This window comes from Triturus cristatus, chromosome 6 (genome assembly GCF_964204655.1).
Source record: "Triturus cristatus chromosome 6, aTriCri1.1, whole genome shotgun sequence".
Taxonomy (NCBI): Eukaryota; Metazoa; Chordata; class Amphibia; order Caudata; family Salamandridae; genus Triturus; species Triturus cristatus.
Window position 1 is genome coordinate 908,745,652 of NC_140589.1, and position 20,533 is coordinate 908,766,184.

A 20,533-nucleotide genomic window follows, 5' to 3' on the forward strand; every position below is an offset into this window, starting at 1 on the left:
TAAGTAGGGATGTCACCTTAGAGTTAGTGTAGGGATAGAAATGTTTTTCTTGATCAATGATTCCTAAAATTGACATTAGTCTAATGATCATCTTTTTGATGCTTTTAGAATCTGTAATTTTGTTTGTTTTAAGCCGAATGAGAATTTTGCGTAGGCTTGCATTTGTGTTAGTTCCCATTTACCTTTTGCACCTTGTATTGAGGTGTCTGTACGTTCAGATGTTTTTGATTGTAATAAAATCTTATAAATTTTAGATTTGGAGTCAGTGGTCCTTTCCAAATGAAGTCTAATTGTGGTAGATATATTTTGATTATTGTGTTCATCCCCTTTACGCTATTTGGCAGATAAAAAGATCCTGGCGACCTGTGAGGATTCTTGGAGATAACCAGGTAGGCAAGAATCCGGCCTTATTATACCCAAGTCCCCCTTACATAGCATAAGGAAGCCGTCTTTCTCACAAATACCGGCTCCATCGTCGCTACTCAGAAGGACCCCAGCCAGCAGGCGGGGAACCCAGCTACCACGAGAATTTACCGGGTGACAGATGACGGCATAGGCCCCGCCGGGGCATTAAGGGTCGGGACGGAATGGGCCGAGGTCAAGAGAAGCAGGCACGACCCCCCCCCCCCCCCCAGCTCCCCAAGCAGCGAGCGAAGATGACGAGGCGCTGAAAGCAGTGGCAGGGTAAGGGGCTCAAGGAGGCGTTTCCTGCGGTCATCATTGCTAGCTATAAGCCTTGTCCTGCCTAGCCTCCTTAACACTAGGGCTATGTGCGAGTTAGGCATAATAACCGACATGTATGAGCGGGCTGAACTGAAAGCAGCGAGACCGCACCGTAGAAGCAGCATGGCATTGTTGTGGATAGGAGGGTGGGGAGCCGTATCGGGCTCGATTACTGTTGTTCCCGTTCCATATGGAAAGATACAACTAAAGGGGGAGTTGGCCTAACGGCTATAGCAGGGGAACTCGAAGCAGGAGAATGGGAGATCGAGTCTCGGCAATGAAGACGCCATCCTGCAATCCTGGGCGTATCCCTATGCGTACGTCCCAGCATGTAAGGCAACTGGCGCTATGATCCCCGATTCGGGTCAAGCGCGCGCTGTGCAATCTCCCGCCCCCAGCCTGCCCCCGGCATTGTGTGCGTAAAGTGGTCACCAAGAGACCAAAGAAATAACCGGCGCACAGTACATAGCCGGGTTTTTCTTGGTTTGTAAACTGGAACTTGGGTCAAATCCTACTTTCATGGACTGCGGGCTTGCTCCTGTGAGAGCCCCCATTTAACGTTTTGGGATGTTGCTCTAGGGGGGCAGGTGAGGCGCGTTCCGGTGGGGAGTAAGGTCGGAAGGGCGCCTAATTATTATACTGCTGGCCACGTGAGCGGGCAGTTAACTCAGCCTGTAGAGCGGGGGAATGTAGTAGAGTGACTCACTTAGATAGCATGACCTGATTGATAAGAAAGGCTTGCATCAATGTGAATTATGGATCATTACACTGGGGCTCATTAATTTTATTGTTTTTTCAGCATGTCTGTGCCCTTACATAAATAATTAAATCATGTTTAAATTAATCTCCTACTCCGTGTAAACTGGCGCACTAGCAAACCCAAGTATGGCACAGTGAGCTCGAGGCTAACTGCTATGTATGTATGTATGCACTTATTGCGACTTTAAAGCTGATCCTGATATTGACACAATGGTTTGACCCTTTAATACGGCTCGGTCCAGACTGTTCTGCAGTTGATTGGTCCCTCGAGGCAAGGTTAGTTAAAAACACCGGAATCGGATGCACCCATCGAAATCCCTTTATGGCAGATTGACTCAAGCGGGGGTGTAAATATATCGAGGAGCCGTCAGCTAGACTACCGACTTTGGTGCTGGAAACCAGGGTTCGAGCCCGGGTTCGCGTCCACCTCCGGTGATTCTGGGCAACCAACTTAATCTCCCTGTGCCTGAAGGTGTAATGTAAAAACGGTGCTCGGGTAAAGCGCTCCAATACCTGCGGGTCGAGTTCGCGCCATATAAATATGCAAGAAGACAGAGATACATTTTAAATAAAGGCCGGGAAACTGAATTAAACTTCTAAAAAAAAAAAAAAAAACCCACTCTACATGAAGTTAAATAAACAGTACTATACGGGAGATGGATACGATATGAAGGGAAATGTGTAAGTATGTCAGCCAGTTTAATGGGGCTAAAACGGAGGTTCTCCATTGCTCTCCTGACCGCCTTCCTCGGGCGTTGCCTGATGACTTTTGGCCACCTTCCATACTTGGCCCTGTGGCAGGAGCTAAATCGGCCCGTAATTTGGGAGTGGTGTTTGAACCGGACCTACAGTTGGATGGTTCAGTTAATAAGACCGTAGCGACTTGTATGGGCCTGCTCCGCGCTCTACGCAAAATTTTGCCTATTCTCCCCAAAGGCTTTAGAGCAGAGGTGGTGCGGAGTATTATACTCAGTAGGTTAGACTACTGTAACGCACTGCTCCTAGGAGCTCCTAAAAAATTGATCCTTAGGTTGCAGAGGATTCAGAACATGACGGCAAAACTGGCTTTATCGCGCCCACGCTCTGCTTCCTCCTCGGCAGCTTTAGCTGAGCTACATTGGTCGCCGATTCTACAGAGGATCGCCTTCAAGGCGGCATGCCTTGTATTCAAGGCGCTGCATGGACTTGGACCATTACCACTCCAGGGCCTGTTTTCTTGGTATCAAGCTGCCCGGCCTTTGAGATCCTCATCGGCGTTTCTGGTGCGGGTTCCTAAGATCACCAGAGTTAGGATAGGTGGCCGAGCTTTTAGCCACACAGCCGCCTCATTATGGAATTCCCTCCCGCTAGTGCTGAGGGGTAAGCAAGATCTGACCTCCTTTAAAAGGGACCTTAAGACCTATCTGTTCCCTAAGGCAATGTAAATATTCTTCCGGTGGTTTAATTTGGGGTCTCAGCGCCAGGATACCCTCGGGGTGACAGATGCGCTTAATAAGAGTCAAATACATACATACATGCTTTGTGCCCACTATCCATGTCTGTAGTAATTGCTGGGCGCCGTCTGCAGCTTTAGGCTGGTCAATTTGGGCAGAACTATGCACTCCGGTCAGTGTCCCTCCCTAGATATGTGAAATATTGAAAAATGTTAGAAATGTCAGTCTGGGCTCACAGGTGTTGCAGATTACAAAATAAGAATGAGTCAGATGGGGAACTAACCCCACCATTGGCAAAAGTGTTCAAACTGGCTTGACACTGCCTTATGCCAGCGGGCGATGCGATCATCTGGGATCCTCTACAGAGAGGTGGGAAGGGAGCTCCCCAGTGTCCAAGAAATGCATATTACCTCCCTGTATTTTTACATATATTCAGTGCTTGAAAGGGAGAAATAGAAGTGCAGGTACTCTGTAGCAGAGTACCTGCTTGTTTCTGAGAGGTGCCGGTACTCTCTAATTAAAAGTATAGCATTTCTCTTGAGAAGTGCCAGTACTCTCCCTCCCAAAATAAAAAGTTGCCGGTACTCCGTACTGGACTGTACCAGCCCATTTGAAGCACTGCATAAATGATAATTTTAGATGTGGTTTATTGCGGCCATTGCTACTCTGAAAAATCCCCTCGTCCCCTTCTGTGTTTTTTTAAAGTCCACCGGGAAATGGTAGTTGTCTTTATGGCCATATCGCCTCTCAATGGCACATACAATTTTCTTGTAGGGCACCCAAAATTGAACAGCTTTTCTCAAATGTCATCAATTTTAAAGCTCCCAAAACACACTAGTAGTGTTCGGCATTATCCTCCCTAGCGTGAGAATGCCGGGATCACTTCTCAGTGAGCTGACGCATTTAAAATCGGCAGAGTTGAGAAATTTAGCACTGTGCATATCATAAGTCTCATTTTCACAGTTGCTTCTCTATATCCACAATCCTTTGGCAAGGTAATGCCATGAATAGTTGCCGGAGAGCACTGTAGTTCATGGAATGACAATTGTTGTGCAACTGGTATTTGATCTCCACATTTCTGGCAAGAGTCCGGATAATAAAAAAAAACAAGAAAAAAAACAGGGCAGGAGTATAGGGACCATTAGCGAAGGTCCCTCGCCTGCCGCAGTAACCTTATGTCCTGGGCGTACCTAAAGTCCATAAAAGAAAGGCAGTAATGCCCCTGTCTATCGCGTCATAGCCTCGCAAGTTTTGTCGCAGTACTTTAGCGTGGATAAAGGCTGTGTCGCGAAAGCAGATTACTGCGAGTAACGCATTACACTCCGGGTGTAACAGGGCTGTGGAAATTACACAGGGGTGAGCAGTGACCTAGCGGTACACCAGAAGTCAGCTGTGTTAAGACTAAAAAGAGTATAAAATCATGGAGCGGCAACTGAATTAAACTGGACCACTGAAGCTCGAGATCGCAGGGAGGTCCCTCAACCCATCCAGCAGTTAATTTAAATAATAAAAAATAAAAAAAAAATACCTCTTTGGAGGCGGCCGCACCATTTACAGAAAGGCTGGTATGTCACCTGTGTTTTCAATCAGCATCAGTGGACAACCTCGCTATACCACAATGCCAGATAAGTGATAGGGTACTGAATATTTGCCAGGCGGTCACCGTCCTTCAACGGACACCACAAAATTGGAATGGAGAGGGATGCATGAAACCAGGGTGCGTGCCAACCTGAGAGGTTCGGCCTGGTGCAATGTGGAGTGGCGCTGGTATAGAATCATGTTGCTTGCTCACTGGGGTTATCGAGATGGTGCGTTTCTGGCAGTTTAATGCGAGTTGTCTTCCTCCCAGTTTAGGAATTAAGCACAGTGGAGTGGGTGGTACAGCCGGGCGAATACCAATCAGGCTCACTGATTTTTCCGGGGTGCTTACCGGAGGAGCCTGCCAGGAGCAGGGGGGAAGTACAGGATGCAATTTATGTACTATTATGTTGTATCATGCCTCCACAAACGGTATCTGTCTGTCCCCCCATTTTTGTTTTTCATGAATGGCCCATGGTGAGAGGAGACTCCGAACAGGACGCAAGCGTCCCACCGGATAATGGCGAGGAAGGAGCAGAGCACCATAGCGTTTATGGGAAGATTGCAGTCAGAGCCTACCGGACGTCAGCCTCCTCGAAACACAGCTAGAGGTTGGTAGCCTAGGGCTTGAATGGGGCAACAGCAAGGGCAGGCTGCACAGAGAGCAGCAGCAGGCGCATGGGACGACATAGGAATGGGGGAGCCACAGGAAGACGGAAGCCTCCCTGGCGGCGTGGCGGAAACAAAAGGTGTATTGGGTTGGTTATGGAAACACACCGACAGGGCGGTGTGTAGGAGGAGGGCCACTCACTCTGGGATGCCTTACGGCTGGGTGAGTACGCCTTCCAAAAATCGGGGTAACAAACGGAGACGGCACTCGCAGCCCAGCCCCCGCCAGACGGCAGGGCACAAAAGGAGACTAGCAAGGTAGCGAGTTGGGGCCTAACTCCGGGGAATGGCTACCCCCACACACAAAGGGGCGTGGAAAACAACAAAGAACAATCTACGAGCTGTCAGGGTTATTTACGACCACAGGAAATGCAAATGAGCAAAGACAAACCAGTGATTTATGGCCAACCGATGATTTATGGCCGATGATTTATGATGCCCATGCAGAATGATTTATGACAAAAGAATGATGACAGATTGTGACAGGATGATTTATGACAGCCCGATGATTTATGAGCATGATTTATGGCTGATGATTTAAGATGATCAGGCAGAGTGATTTATGACAGCGAAATAATGGCCGGTTGCTGGCAGAATGATTTATGACACCCGATGATTTATGACTCACGAGTTATGATGTCCAATAACACGAGTGATAACTAATTTGTGATCATGTATGATAATGATTTATAACCCCGACCACCAGAAGGTGTCCAGGGGAATGTACAAATATGACATATGTAATGAGTAATAAAAACTGCGGCCAACAACCACCACAAAAAGGCAATGACTGTTGGCTGTGTTCGTAATGCAGGTGCACAAGTATGGTACAGTTCCGGGAATGGGCGCAGTGCGGGGTTATTATTTTGGCCATCTACTCTCAAAGAGTGTATCTGTAGTCCGTCTCCCATTCCCTCACGCTGCTTTTGTCCCACGCCCCTTCCACTGTCAATTGTTGGTACCCCTTCCCTCCTCCCTTGCAAGTTCTTCATGTGACGTTATTTTTTTTAAGGCTTCAACAATTGTATTCACGACAGGCAGACCTGGCGGATTAGTCCCTGGCCCACCCTATTCTCCTTTCTTTCTGCCACGCCGCTGCTCTTTCAGCTCCCAGCTGCTCTTGCTGACCTCCGCTTGTTTAGCAATCTAGTCACAGTGCAGTGCATGTGTCTGTTTCAAACATTTGTTGCAATTTCACTTTTGTCAATCTGGTGCACTGCATCTCTACTTCCCTTCTTTTATGTTGGAAAGGGAGGGGGATGTTATGTATTTGCCATATTTGACACAATCACAAGCAAGTCTACATTACTCATGCTGTTCCGAAGCATGGCAACCAACAAAGTTGCATACGATCATTCGCAAAGCCAATAGGCTTCACCTATGAAAGATCTATTGGCTTTGTCAATGTTGTTAGACATGTTGCACAGCAGCATGAGATGCTATAAACATGGCTGAAAGGGAGTGACTTCAGCCACGATCCATGACAACTCTACCCTGCCTCCTCCTGCCCTTTACATCCTACTCTGCACTAGCTATTTTCTCTCCAGGATTGCATCAAAATGGACACATCCTCCTCGTCAACTGTCGACTCAGAAGTAAGTGTACCCCATTACATTATTTAAAAGGGATGGGCAAGAGGGTAGCAAGAATTGATCTTATTAGACGTGCATAGTACTAATCAGGGGTTTGTTACATGTAGGTGCAGTATTGCATGTTCGTGCGTGCTGCACTCCATCTCTAAAGAAGCACTCTATACAAATGTGCTTCTGTTCCGGATTGAGGCACTGTTCTGTAGTGTTCAAGATCACAATCACAGTCCTTTATGAGGGATACAATATTTGTATTGAGAAAAGACATAGCAGTTTATTGATGGCCATTAGGGGACCTTTAAAGGGGCTTCCTTGCTGTAGATGGCTGAATTAAGTTTGGCATGAGGCACAATACATGACTCCGGTCAAACCATCCACCTGCAGATCGTGAATATTGCATCTGTGTACACAAAGGTTCATCGGCCTAGTGAATCCAGGACAACAATAAAGAATACAATTTCATAGAGAGCTGATGTGTGACAGGGCTGTGGAACTTGATGGCATTTTGCCCTATTACTTACAGTTCTTCCTCCTTGATGCAACACCCACCAAGTGCCCTCGGGCCCTTTGGCAAGGCTGGGTGTGCCTTGTGTTCAGGCTCTCATCGAGTACAGCTCCCCTAGATAGAGAGTGGCAGGCAGTTGCAGGCTTGCGTGTTCTGGCAGTTAATGTTTATACACTTGCTGGGTTGTTTTTTTTTAACTGACAATGGACACAGCCGGTCATTTCTGCGTGCTTGGTACAGTTCTATGACACGCCCAGCACTGGTCATGTCATAGCACTAATATTCTCTTTACTTTCTGCCATGCTGCACATCAGCCCGTACTGCTGTGTAACATGTCTAAAAACATTGACAAAACCAATAGATCTTGCATAGGTGAAACCTACTGGCTTTGCCAATAATTGCTTTTCTTCATTCTGGCTGTTAATTCGCTTTAACAGCCACCATAGCTAGTCTCAGTGAAACCCACATTTTTTATTACAGAATTGTACAGCTCAGCCCATGTTAAAGAGCGAAGATGCCTCAGAAAATAGAAAATTAAATTTGTGGCAAGGTGGGCGGTTCCTGGCGGTGAATAGATTTTTGAGGAAGGGGAGAATGCAAACCCTAAAACGTGGTGTGCCTAAGAATGAGTCACACACAGTCGAGAATCAATTAGAAGCTGCACCATGTCCCAAACATCTCTTAGACAGAGTAGACTCGTTGACCAGACAAGGTGCTCAGGCTCTATAACGACCATATTGGTTTGCAATTCGCAGTTTTTATAGCGCAAACCTTGCCCAAGGGCATTGTAGTGTTTTACAACAGAACCACACAAAGGTACTCAGTCTACGGTCTGAGGGAGAATACAACAATAACTTTATTTGCGCAACTGGCTGGCCTTAAATTGATAGAGGTGACTTATGTTTTCAGCTCGCTTATCCAGTTTCTCTTTTTCGCTGGTCACGTGAGCCACTGGCCTATAAAAGGTTATCACTGAGCCCCTGGCCTATACCCACATACGAAGAGAATTCTAGAATTTAAAAAAACACTGTTTTATACTCATGTTTAAAGTATTCAACACATTCTATATCTGAATCGAGGGGCGGGAGGAGCATCGCCCCACTACTCGCAGAACAGGAAAAAGGAAAAATAAAATGATAACGTTTTTATCATTTTATTTTACGTAGGTTTAGGGCTGGGTTAGGGCAGGTTGAGGCTGGGGGCACAGAGGGAGGATTGGTTTGTGCACACTAAGAGCGCATGACTCCTTGGCCGACCCACTTAGCATGTTCCCCACCAGGCTGTATTCCACAGCCCGGTGGGGAACTTGCCGAGGCTCCCTGTCCCCATCTGAGAGCCGCACTACGGTGCTCAGACCAATTACAACTCTGCTTGCAGCATTGTGATTGGCTTAGGGGAGCCTGTGTGCTTCCTCCTTCTGGGTCGAAGCAACGGAGGAGAGACGGCGACTGTAAGGAGGTAAGAGTCCGCCATCCTACTGCCCCGTCACCCCCGTTCTCTGCGAGCTGCTACTGTCTGAATCACCATGTTTAATATTTAGCTTAAAATGAGTTAATATAAAAGTATTTGCTGGGACTGATCATACGAATACTTATTAAAACCCACATTTTGTCACACCACAAGTTTTTGCTAAGTCTCTTAAACTACGTTCTAGGTGGGACCCACATGAGTACTCAGGAACTCTTTCCAACCTGTTTCTCTCCTGAGCAGCTAACGGTTTCGTGTATTTTTGTCTGCTAGAGCCATTGAGGTCCTTGAACTTGCAAAATGATGCGGCCTCCAGCATAAGAGAATAGAAACAGCCCCGAGTCCCCAAATGAATAGCAATAACGTATACCTACTATCACACACACCTTCACCAGCATCATTATATGCTAACACACTGACCATCATACACCCACCCAGCCAGCATTTACCACTGATCTACAGTGTCACTCCAGGAACATATTCACACCATCAAGTAACCTTTCACACACATATAAACAATCAATCAAACACTTTTCGTTCAAAACTTGTGACACGGGCGAAAGTGAAGGTTAACTTAGAACAATGGGATTGCCATACGATGTGAAGGTAGTTCCTAAGCTCGGGAATTTCCTGGCTTTTTAATTTTTATGGTGACATCACTGTTCACATAATAGTTATTCTTAACTATCTTTTTAAAGGGAATATGCGTTGTCAGATCCATGCCCCTTCAAATGAAGCTCCTTAAAAAGACCACCGCTTTCATTCCTGCTGAAAGTCACTTCTCAGTGGTTGGCACACTTGTCAACTCCTGCGTTGACTGTGGAAGTATCCTCAACTGAGGTCTGTCTGACTAACAAACCCTTAAACTGCAAAGGACATACAATCCTGCTTTTCAACTGATTTTTGTTCTGCAAAAAAAATCAAAACACCACCTTGCAACGCAAAAGCCTTGACTGCCTTTAATCAACTCTAGAATTACATTCACGTTCATATCCCTAATCTTCATATATCTAGATGGAAGAGCCATCAAAGGACATACCATCCCATCCCAAACCCGCAGCACCCATATAGCATGTAAAGTAGGGGTAGGAAACCAGGCTAAGGGCTTGCAGTCTTACATTTGATCACAAACCAGAATAAGTGGTGTTCTGGCAAAATGGGGAAAATCAAACCCAGGTGTAAGCTCCCTCTAAAGAGGCACTGTATCCAGATGACCTGAATCCAGAGCAGTTTTCGTGCCTCAAAAGAAAAAAGTGAAGTCAGTACGAGTTCTTGGTTGGGAAAAGGGAACTGACTTGTGCTTCCCACAATTGATATCCAAATGAAAGGTACCAGCAACCAAAATAGGCCTAATGCTTGTGGTAGGTTGGCTGTGAGGGATAAACGCAACAAAATATCTAATTCATTCGTTAGGGAAGACATTTACTTTCACAAGACTATTATGAACCTATGGAAAAGACTTGTGTCTAGGAGTAGGCAAAATTCCTTCATTTCAATCAACTGCGGGCAATTCCACTATTTCAGCATCCACTTGACGCGGATTGAAAAAAGGGAGGAATGCAGAGAAAATGTGCCACAAAACAATATATCTCTTTGTCCACATTGTGCAATGCACAGAAAAGAGGAATTAGCGCGCTGCCCAGCACAATCAGGGCCAGACATTGTATATACCTTAATGAAGTTAGCATTATGGTAAATGCATTGCCAGTCCTTCGAAAAGCAGATTTTTATCTGGGGGAGGGTGGGCTTAACCATGGAGCTGCAGATGAGCTCCAATTTTGCTTAGAAGGATGACAAAAACAAAAGGGCAAATGAAAGAATCTCAATCAAGTCTACATGTGGAACCATTTCCATCAACTTCCCCGATTCCAGCATCGGGCCACGGTCAATTATCAAACGTCTGTTTTCTAGGTTTTCTTGCTTATTTATGATCTTAACTTTCGCCGAGTTGTTTTGTGGGCTCTCCTGCTCTGTCTTCAACCACTCCTTTCAATCCCTGCTCCACTCCTTCCATCGTGCTGTTCTCTTCATGCTCTACTCCATTTTCAGCCTTTTCACTTTCGGTTCCATCGCTTGCCTTATTCTTCTCCGTACACCCATCTCTGTTCTCTGTCTAGCTCTTGTCCTCCCATTCCTCTTGGACCTCTAACTTACTGTTATCTCTCTCTTCTTCTTCTAATACTCCCCATGGGCCTTTTCGGTCCTCTGTCTTCTCTAGACATAGGATGTCTGTCCCCCTCACTTGGACTCAAATGATGAGGAGATGCATAGTGTCAGGGGATCCAGAAGTAAGGAAAACAGGGAGCACGGTCCTTGCCTGGCAAACACTTACTGGCTGTGGGTGGCAACTACCATATTAAAGGGATTTAGTTTTGTTAGCACTATCAGCAGGAAGGTCAGTCCTTTTACAGCCCCCCAAAATATGAAAATAGCCCTATTCTGAACAGTAGCCATCTGCTTAAACATAGAACCTCCTACCCGCCTATCTTTCGCAACTATGGGCCTGAATACAACTTTTGGCAGTGCAGGAGCGGACGGTATGCCACCCGCACACTGCTGCACTGCCAAAGCTGTGGGTACACTGCCCGCCAGATTACGAGTGCTTCTCATGTCTGGCAGGTGTTTCTTTGGTGGTCCCACGGCGGTGGTTTTGAAAATAGCCACCACAATGGGAACAGCGAAGGCAGGTACTGGGGAGCATGCACACGGGGACACAACATGCACCCCATAGCCCAGAGGAAACAGGGGACCCTGTAGGGCCTCCTTTGTTTCCTCTCTGCCACAGTTTTCATGGTGGAGGAACAACCATGAAAACCGTGGAAGAGAGAAAACTCATAGTCCCACCAAGCATATTACAGCCGCAAGACTGCTGCGCCACTGCCAGAGATCTCTGGCGGTTGTGGCGGTTGTGGCGGTTCCATGGCTGGCCGATCGCCCAACTTTTAAGGGGGTGGTCGGACCACCAGTGCTGCTGTGGCTGGACCGCCACAGCCGCACCCCCTCTAAAGCAGGCCCTATGCCTTCAGACAACTGCAAATCATTTGCCTGCTGAGGGCTATACCGCTCGTTAAAGGCCTCAAATCAGAGTTATAGGCCTGAGCCGCAGATTAGGGCTTATAACGAGGGAGAGGGCCTTTAACAACTGGTACAGCCCGACACAGAAGGGCTATAAGATATTAGAAAATTCAACCCATTGAGGGTACAATGTTCTAAATTAAAACGTTAGAAAAATGAAGACAAACATTGGAATATTGGAGGTCCAGATTTATACCAGCCATTATAAACCTGGAGCTACTCCATTTTCTTCAATGGGGCTCTCAACATTCCAATGAACTAATATAGCTGGATAGCCTGCTGCTGAGGGATTTACTGGTTATTAAAGGCTTTGAACACGAGTTATAGGCCTAAACCACAGACCAGTCCTTGTAACTCAGATTTGCGGCCTTTAACAACAGGTATAGCCCGAGGCAGAAGGGCTATAATGCTATTAGAACACTCCACCCACTAAGGGTAGAATGTTCTAATTTGAAAAGGGAGAACGGAAATACAAACATTGGAATGTTAGAGTAGAAGGCTTATACCAGCCATTATAAGGCTGGAGCGACTCCATTGTCTTCAATGGAGCTCTCAACATTCCAATGTTCTAATCTAGATTAACTGATATCCAGACTCCCAATCTACTCTATATGGCCTGGAGATGTAAAAAATTGGCAGATTAGTGGAAGGGGTCACGACTTAAAAAAGACAGGAACTCGCAGAAACATAGCACGCACACGTTCTCCAGCATATTGGCAGATCTGGCATTAATAGCCAAAAGGCAGACAGCGCTTAGCTGGGAAAACAAATCAGGGGTCCCGACATGAAAGGATGTAATTAAATGGGCAGAATACGAAAGGGTGATAATGAATGTGGACGTCAGAAATGGAACAAGAAAAACAAGAATATGCCAGGGATTGGGATTCTTTATACACTGAAAGGGAGAAGAGCACATAAGAAGAAAAACAAAATATGGAAAATATGGACACTCAATAACTGTATAGATGTACATGTAGCCCTCCTCCCAATGATAGAAAAGAATACAAATTTAAACAAGAGATGTGAGTAGAAGTTATGTGATATTTCTTATGAGCGAAAACATCCCTCCGCCCCACCCCAGTATTAGAAACAGCAGCTGAATTTAAAAGTGTTGTATACCTAAAATGCCTGACTGGACCACATACCTCCTAGAAATGTTTTAGTTAAGTTTATAGGTTTTTGGATATTTTTTTTATGTATAGCCAAGAAGATGAAATAGTAATGGGCGACAAAAAATAAAGTTCTAAACTAAGAGTTAAAGGAGAAAACACAAAATAATTGGAAACATTTGTAAATTATATTGGTCACCCTAACTATCTTTTGTTGAAAATATATGTGAATAATGTGTAATGCTCTGCTGAGTTCTGTAAACTTTTTTTTATAAAAATGAGGACAATGAGCAAATGATAAGAAAGCACATCTTACATTTCTGTTGACGGTGTATGCGCTCCATAGTGGCATATTGAGATCCTTGCTGTATCCGCTCACATACTTATGATGGTGTAGAAGGCAGTAGCTGCTGTCCTTCTGAAGAACTCTGGGCCTCCCGAATGGCAAGTTCTGAGTCTCTGTGTTTGTTACTAAAACAAATATTACCCATTACGAAAATGTCCAGACACTGAGAAGAACAATTTTAATTTTGGATTTCTCAATTTCTTTCACCAGTAACATTACTCAGTGCAAAGCACAATAAAAACTGACTCCTGTAAAAATGTGATCTGCCATATCTTTACTTGCGTACAAAAAAATTAATAATATAGGTTATAAAGTTTACAGCACATAGGTGCCAGATGTACGACCATTCCGTTTTGCAGGTCTCAAATTGCGATTGTTTGCGACTCGCAAAAATTAGCTATTCCCAATAGGGTCGCAAATGACCTGCCTCATCAATAATCATGAGGCAGGTCACAACTTGTGACTCATTGGGAATGGGCAACAGTCACAGGAATTGTGGTCTGCTGGGGACAGCTGGCCATCATGTCTGTGTTTGCTTTTTAAATAAAGCAACTTTTTGTTTTTCAAATGCAGCCCGCTTTCCTTAGAGGAAAACGAGATGAGTTTAAAAGAAAACATTTTTTTCATTTTTTTAAGAGCAGTCAGAGGGACCACTGTCTGCTCTTAAACAATATTTTCACTGCTAAGCACAAAGAGGAAAGAGTCCCAAATCAATCGTACCTCCCCCTGTAAATCGCTATTAGGAAGGGACGCCGTTGGCACGCCCCTTCATAATAGCTACTTGCAAACCCTATTTTACGAGTCGGTAAAAGGTTATCGACTCGCAAAATAGATTTGTACATCCTACAACCCCTTTTTAGTGGTCGCAAAAGACCCGATTTGCCGTTTGCAACCGCTAAAAATGGTCATACATGTGGCCCATAGCGTGAACAACAAGAAAAAAAAATCGCCTAGAAAAAACAATTTTTTTGAGGGTGACATTTTCCTTGTTGGTAAAATAAGTCAGGTGGAGCCATAGACATCAAGTAGTATCATTTGCCACTGCTGTAGTCAGAAAAAGTGATGTAATCCAGTGCACATGCAGTGCAGCCAGAACCTTTAATCTCAGATTTTTAACCCTAGACAGAAGCTAATAGGAGATTTACACCGATGAATTAGAAGAGCAATGTAAAATCTATTGGGATTAATTCAAAGTTTTGTTGGTCTCCATCACCTAAATACACTGGAAAAAAAGAGAAAGGAAGAAAGAGAGAAGAGATATTTAGCGTTTGGGATTAATTGGAGGGGTTTTGTTGTAGACAGTGATTTATTCCTCATGATGACATCAGAAATAACCTACAAGGTCGAAACTTCAACAGTCACATCAGGTATTTTCTGTGATTCCAAGAGATCTTGCTGTTTATCAACATTTGTGAAACCAGAACTGCTGTCCTGAATACAGTACTGCTGTCCTGAATACAGTTGATTGTTTTTTTGTTTTTTCTTTCGGAATTTTATATAGCGTGCACTTTACCCGAAGGTAACAGGTATCAGAGTGCTTTACATGAGCACCAGTTGCGTTATATGAGGACACATTCCTTTCTCATAGGCACGGGGAGATTAAGTGATTTGCCATGAATCACAGATATTTTGCCGACGCCAAGACTCGAACGCGGTTTTGTATATAGTACTTAATATTATATATCCTAACTTAGCACAGACCTCTTTATTTGCCACTTTCTGCAATATATTTATATATTAATCATAATTAATACTGGGGGTGTGGTCAAGGAGGCCAACATGCCAGACGTTGTTTAAAGTAGCGTTAGGCCCCATCCCTGGAATCCAGACCAAATGGAGTTGTTCGGCCTCCCTAGTGGCAGGTGGGGACTGGCGATGGTGTAGAGCCGTGCTCCGAGCCGCCTGCCCGACACCCCGGGCTGTGGCTCCGATGGTGGCGAAAAGGGGCCAGGGACCTCTGGGCTGAGTGAAGGCCGGGAGGCAGGCAACAAGGGCCCACCCATCTCCTGGGGTTAGCCTTTGATGTGGCATCGGAGAACCTTGGACGGGGCCGCCTCGGTGTAGTCCCGGTGCCCTGGCAGGAACAGTGGACTGCGTGTGAGGGGCCCTGTGGCAGCGCCGCACCCGACCTTCCGGTGCGGCCTGCCTTACAGAGGGATCGTCCTGCCGGAGCTTTGAAGGTGGCAGTGACTTGGAGGGCACCCTTCGCCCAACACAGGGGAAGGAACCGGTGGATGACCTCCAAAAACAGGTTTTCACCCTGCTCATGAGATTGCCCGACCTCCACATTGGAGCTGAAGACACTGAGAACAGCTCCCGGCAGAACCACGTTCGCCTCATAGGTGTCCCCGACCGAGTAGAAGGCGAGGACCTAAGGCTGGTGGTAGACCAAGTGGAGAACTGGGTAAAATTGTGGATGCCAGCCGACTGCCTGTCTTTGTGGTTTGCGGTTTAACGAGCGCACGGGGTGCTCTTCCCGAGGCCTCCGCCTGTGGCACCACCTCGTCCCATTATCGCCCGCATCTTGAACTTTTGGGACAGGGATACCGTCCTCCAAGAGGCAATAAGACAAGCAGACCTCCGTTTTGACAGTACCAAAGTCCTTCTCTTCCCAGATTATACCCGTGAGGTCCAGCAGAAACGCCGCTCATACACATTGGTCAAGCAGAAGCTGAGGGGGATGGAGATTCAATATCGCTTTCTCTTCCCGGCACGCCTCTGGGTTGTTCATCAGGGCAAATCCTTTTTCTTTGATATGCCCGAGGCGGCCTGGCAGTGGCTCACAGGAGAATGACCGCTGAGGGGGACTGCCGCCTTTCCCGCCGGGTTGTTCACTATCCCCTCCAGGGTCCCCTTGGGAGATTCCTCTGTCAACAGCCAGGTGACTGCCCAGTCCCAACGTAGAGGGGAGTAGGTTGGCCCTGTCAGCGGAGGATCGGAGTCATCATACAGTTGGCCTGGCTCTCCCCCACTCGGACTCAGACTTATCTCATAGCCCCAACATTGGGTGAACACCGGTTGACTGCCTGCTTCTTCCCGTAACACAAGGGGGGTTGAGGCTCTAAAGTCGAATGAGATTCCAGCTCAGGGCACCAGACTGAGAAACCCCCAGTGCTGGAGGGTATCAATGCTTTGACCTTGGCAGGGGCAAAGGCCCAGAGGCACCCCGTGCTTTCTCCACCCTTTGACCGGGGAAATGTGCTAAACATGCAGGGCCGACCTGCCTCTGACGGTTTGAATGGCTGCCACCCCGAGGCCCCGTCTACCTTAAGTCTAACTCTGGGGATTTACTATGGACTTTGGGGATGCCCACATCGTCACTACGACAAAAATAGCGTTCCTGACCACATTAGTTACAATGTGATCATTGTTCATGGGGTGACAGATGCTTCTGGGGTAGAAGTAAGGGGAGGGGTGGGAGTTGGGGGTAGAGGTTCTGTTTAACTTTATTCCTTTCTTATGCAGGTCACTCACAAATACCATATTATACATACACACTGATCTGGGGTAGCTCTCTTTACCTTCTGGACACCGACATGTCAGGTGGGGTTCCCGGGGGAGGGCTTCCCTGAGGGTACATCATCACCCATGTACCACATAGACCCTAACCTCTTGCTCACAAGACATTTCAGGTTATGTCATGGAATGTTAACAATTAAATCAATGAGGACATTGTTCTATGTTGGCGGTGAAACAAAAATGGCGATCACCTGCTCAACAGAATAGGGGGGGGGAGAGAGAGAGAAAGAGTGTAGAGGAGGAAGGGAGGTAGAGGGGAGGTGAAAAGAGGCAGAGAGAAATTTCCCCAGTGTCAAGGATCCAATCCCGAAGGGGAGGACTCAATGTAGCCTCTTGTTTGCCCTCACACACCCCGAAGGATGTCTTGCTTCATCATCGGGCTTGTTATTGCTCCTCGTCGGGCCGGCGCTGCAATGCCCGACGGTCCCCCGAAGGGTCTCTTTATCGGAGGTCTTTTAAAGAGAAAAGCCGTAAGGTGAGTGCGGGTGTGTGGGCTTAAAAAATGATGGTAGTGGATCCAGGAGGTAGGTGATTGCGTGCGTGCAGAGTGTGTTAATAAAAATGCCTAGGGGTGGCCAAAAAGTACTACTTTAATGTTGTGGGGCCCCTGGCAGAGTAAAAAAGACTAATGGGTCACGGGGTCACTAAAAAGCGCAAGGTGCTAGTGTGACTTATAAAAAGGTCGACATGTTTCACGCCTAGATAGCCCGGGAGGGTCAGTGGCGATTCTTCAGGACCTAACTCAGTGGGGGGATGTGCACGGTGAGGACGGGGGTTCCAGTGGTAGACAAGGTAACCTGCGTCTATGGAAGGTAAAGAGAGGTACGGAACTGCGGGGTACAGTGACCTATTCAGCAGATAAAGAGTACCAATGCTAGTGTTACCTAAAAAGGGAAAATAAACGGGGAAGGGGGGGAGAAAGGAAACGAGGGAAAGGGGTGACAGACACACATGAATGTTTATAGACAGATCTGGTACAAATGTGAACACCACTTAATCGAGAGAACACAGCAAGAAACTGACCGTGCCCCCGATTGCCATCCAAATCATAAGTGTGCAGTCACACCCATGGTTGTGTACAGAGAGACATACACAGATACCGTGATAGCGGTATAACATTAGTTCCAGGCACACACATCTATACTGAAGGTGATATAACGCCCGAACGTAGAGGGGCGGTGTTAGAGGTCAAGAAATCACGTAAACTCGGTCAATATCAATGCCAAACAATGAATGACGATACGAGGTGGCAGTCTATGTACCTAGAGAGAAATAATAATGGTCATAATGATTCGGGGGTGAACCTAAGCGTATGCATTCCACAAAGTGAAGATAGAGCCCCACTCTGCTCGTGGGTAAACAGAGAGCACAAAGCACACGTGGAAACTCGGTTCGTCTCACAGAAGTGAGATAAATAAAATAAAATAAAATAAAGTTGGCATTCAAAAAATCATACGAGACTCACACACATGTATACCAAGCTCCTTACCCTCGTAAATGTAAGCGAGGGCTTCCTAGGTGTTGCCGTGGCTGCCTGCGCCCTATTTGCTAGAAAGACAAAGCATAGGTAGATTGATGCTGGGGCCCCTAAGCAAGGGGGAGCTGCGTATTGGGATCGTGGAACGACTCCCAAGCGGACCCTGCGTTGTTGAGTACTTACGGTTGCGTCGGGGGCCGGCTCATTCAGCACCTACCCTCTGCCAGCGGCTGCCTGTAGATAGTCCTGGTAGTATTCAGGGTTCCATTTAAAGCCGTTAAAGGAGGCGTGTCCCACTTCCTGTTCTGGAGGAGCCGGGTCGCTGTGAGTGATGGATCTAGCGCATGCGTGGGTGACTGTGTCTTGATAGGCGCGCATGCTCTAACGGAGCAACAGGCGGTGTGCGCGTGCGTACTGAGTAAACCTCGGTGCCCTTCTAGGAGGTGCCGTGCATGCTCAAAACGGACCCAAAGACGGTGTGCGCATGCGTTCTGACTGTACTCGGTGCCCTTCTATGAAGTTGACTACGCTTTTATGAATAATGGGGCTAGTAAATGCTGGTGGTGCCTCGTAGTCTGGCATTGAATTACGGAGTGGTGAGCCCACCCCAACTGAACCGGACGTGTCCGAGTATGAAGTGTTCGGTATAGTCTGGATGCCCCTTCATGAAGTGGTCAATGTTTCAAGGGGCATCAGGGGGGAGCCAGAGGGCCCAGAGCAGGGGGATGTCCCTTAATCAATAGCCAAAGGGCCAACGTTGAGTCACAAGTGTACAGATATGTGCCCAATGGAGGGATGGTGTATGTAAGGGGCTGATTAGAGTTCCACCCAGGGTATCTCATCATTGAGTCCTTTCGTGTCAGTGTGAAGACGGAACACCCAGCGTTGTTCTTGACGTAAGAGCGCCTGGGCATTCCAGAGAGGTCTGGATTCTAGTATGGTCCAAGACAGTTGTTCACAGTTATGCCCAAGTTCAAGGAAATGGTTAGTGAGCTTGGTGGCTGTCCGTCCCCGTCGGATGGTGCTCTTATGCTCACTTATACGTATTTTTATGGGACGTGAGGTCATGCCGACATACCTGAGGCCACATGGGCATGTGATCAGGTAGACGCAGTTCTTGGTATTACAATTGGAATGTCCACGTTGTTCCCAGATGAAGTTCTCCAGGGTCAGTTGTTTGCTGTGAGTTGTGGTGGAGCAGGCGTGGCAGTTCCCACATGGGTAGTGGCCTGTCACAGGGGGTAGGTTCCACAGTGTGGTGTTAGGTGGGTCCGGTTTGCATTGTAATGGTCGCGTGTTGACCAGTCTGTCACGAAGGTTAGAGGTTCTTTTGAATGCGAATAGTGGTTGTTCCAATTCCAGTGTGTCGGTATTCAAAATCTTCCAATTCCGTTTTATGATTTGTTTGATCCTGTTGGACCGGGGTGTGAAGGTGGTGACACATTTAATGGACTCGCTGGATGCCTTGATTCTAGTTTCCAGTAATGTCTCCCTGTGGTTGTTACGGGCTCTTTTTCTTGCGTGTCTGACAACCCTCTTGGGGTAGTGTCTGTCCAAGAGGTTTTTTTCAAGGTGGTTTGCTTCAGTCTCATAGTCCTGACTAGTAGTGCAGTTACGTCGTATGCGCAAAAATTGGCCGTACGGTAGATTCTCCCGAAGGGCCTTGGGATGGTGGCTGTTAAAATCAAGGAGGCTGTTACAGTCCGTGGGTTTCTTGTGTAGTGTCGTCCTCAGGGTGCCATCCTCTAAGATGATCTTGAGATCCAGGAAAGGGATAGAGGTTTCGCTCATAGTACCCGTGAATCGGAGGTGGGGGTTCAATCCGTTAGCCCATTCCAAAAAGGACTCACAGGACAATCTAGTGCCCTTCCAAAAGACCAAAATGTCATCTATGTACCGCTTCCATGTAACGATGTTGTCCTTGTATGGGTTTGTGTCTGAGAAGACATGGCTGCTCTCAAAAGAGGCCATGTACAGACCAGCCAGACTCGGCGCGAAGGTGCTACCCATGCTGGTACCTTGTACCTGATGGAAGATGGAAGTTTTGTACATAAAGAAATTTTCTTTCAGGGCTAGTGCAATCAGGTCCATGATAAAGGCCACTGGTGTGTTAGTTAGGGGTTCCGCCCTCTGGAGTAGATCGTTGAGAACCTCGATGGTGGCGGAAAAAATACAACAGGCGTGGGAGCGCCACCATCTTCAGCAGCGCCACCCGCCCGGCCACCGAGAGCGGGAGAGTGCTCCAGAATCCCATACTGCCCGCCAGGCCCGCGATCGCCCTCCC

At 47.0% G+C, this 20,533-nt stretch overlaps 1 protein-coding gene across 1 annotated transcript in view; it reads right to left on the reverse strand.

Moving 5' to 3' along the window:
• ENPP1 (ectonucleotide pyrophosphatase/phosphodiesterase 1) overlaps positions 1-20,533 on the reverse strand; it is a 519,644-nt gene that overhangs the window by 38,359 nt on the left and 460,752 nt on the right. Inside the window, exon 20 of the mRNA XM_085611568.1 lies at positions 13,224-13,378. Within this exon, the coding sequence (XP_085467694.1) occupies positions 13,224-13,378 (155 nt within the window). The remainder of the gene's footprint in view (positions 1-13,223; positions 13,379-20,533) is intronic.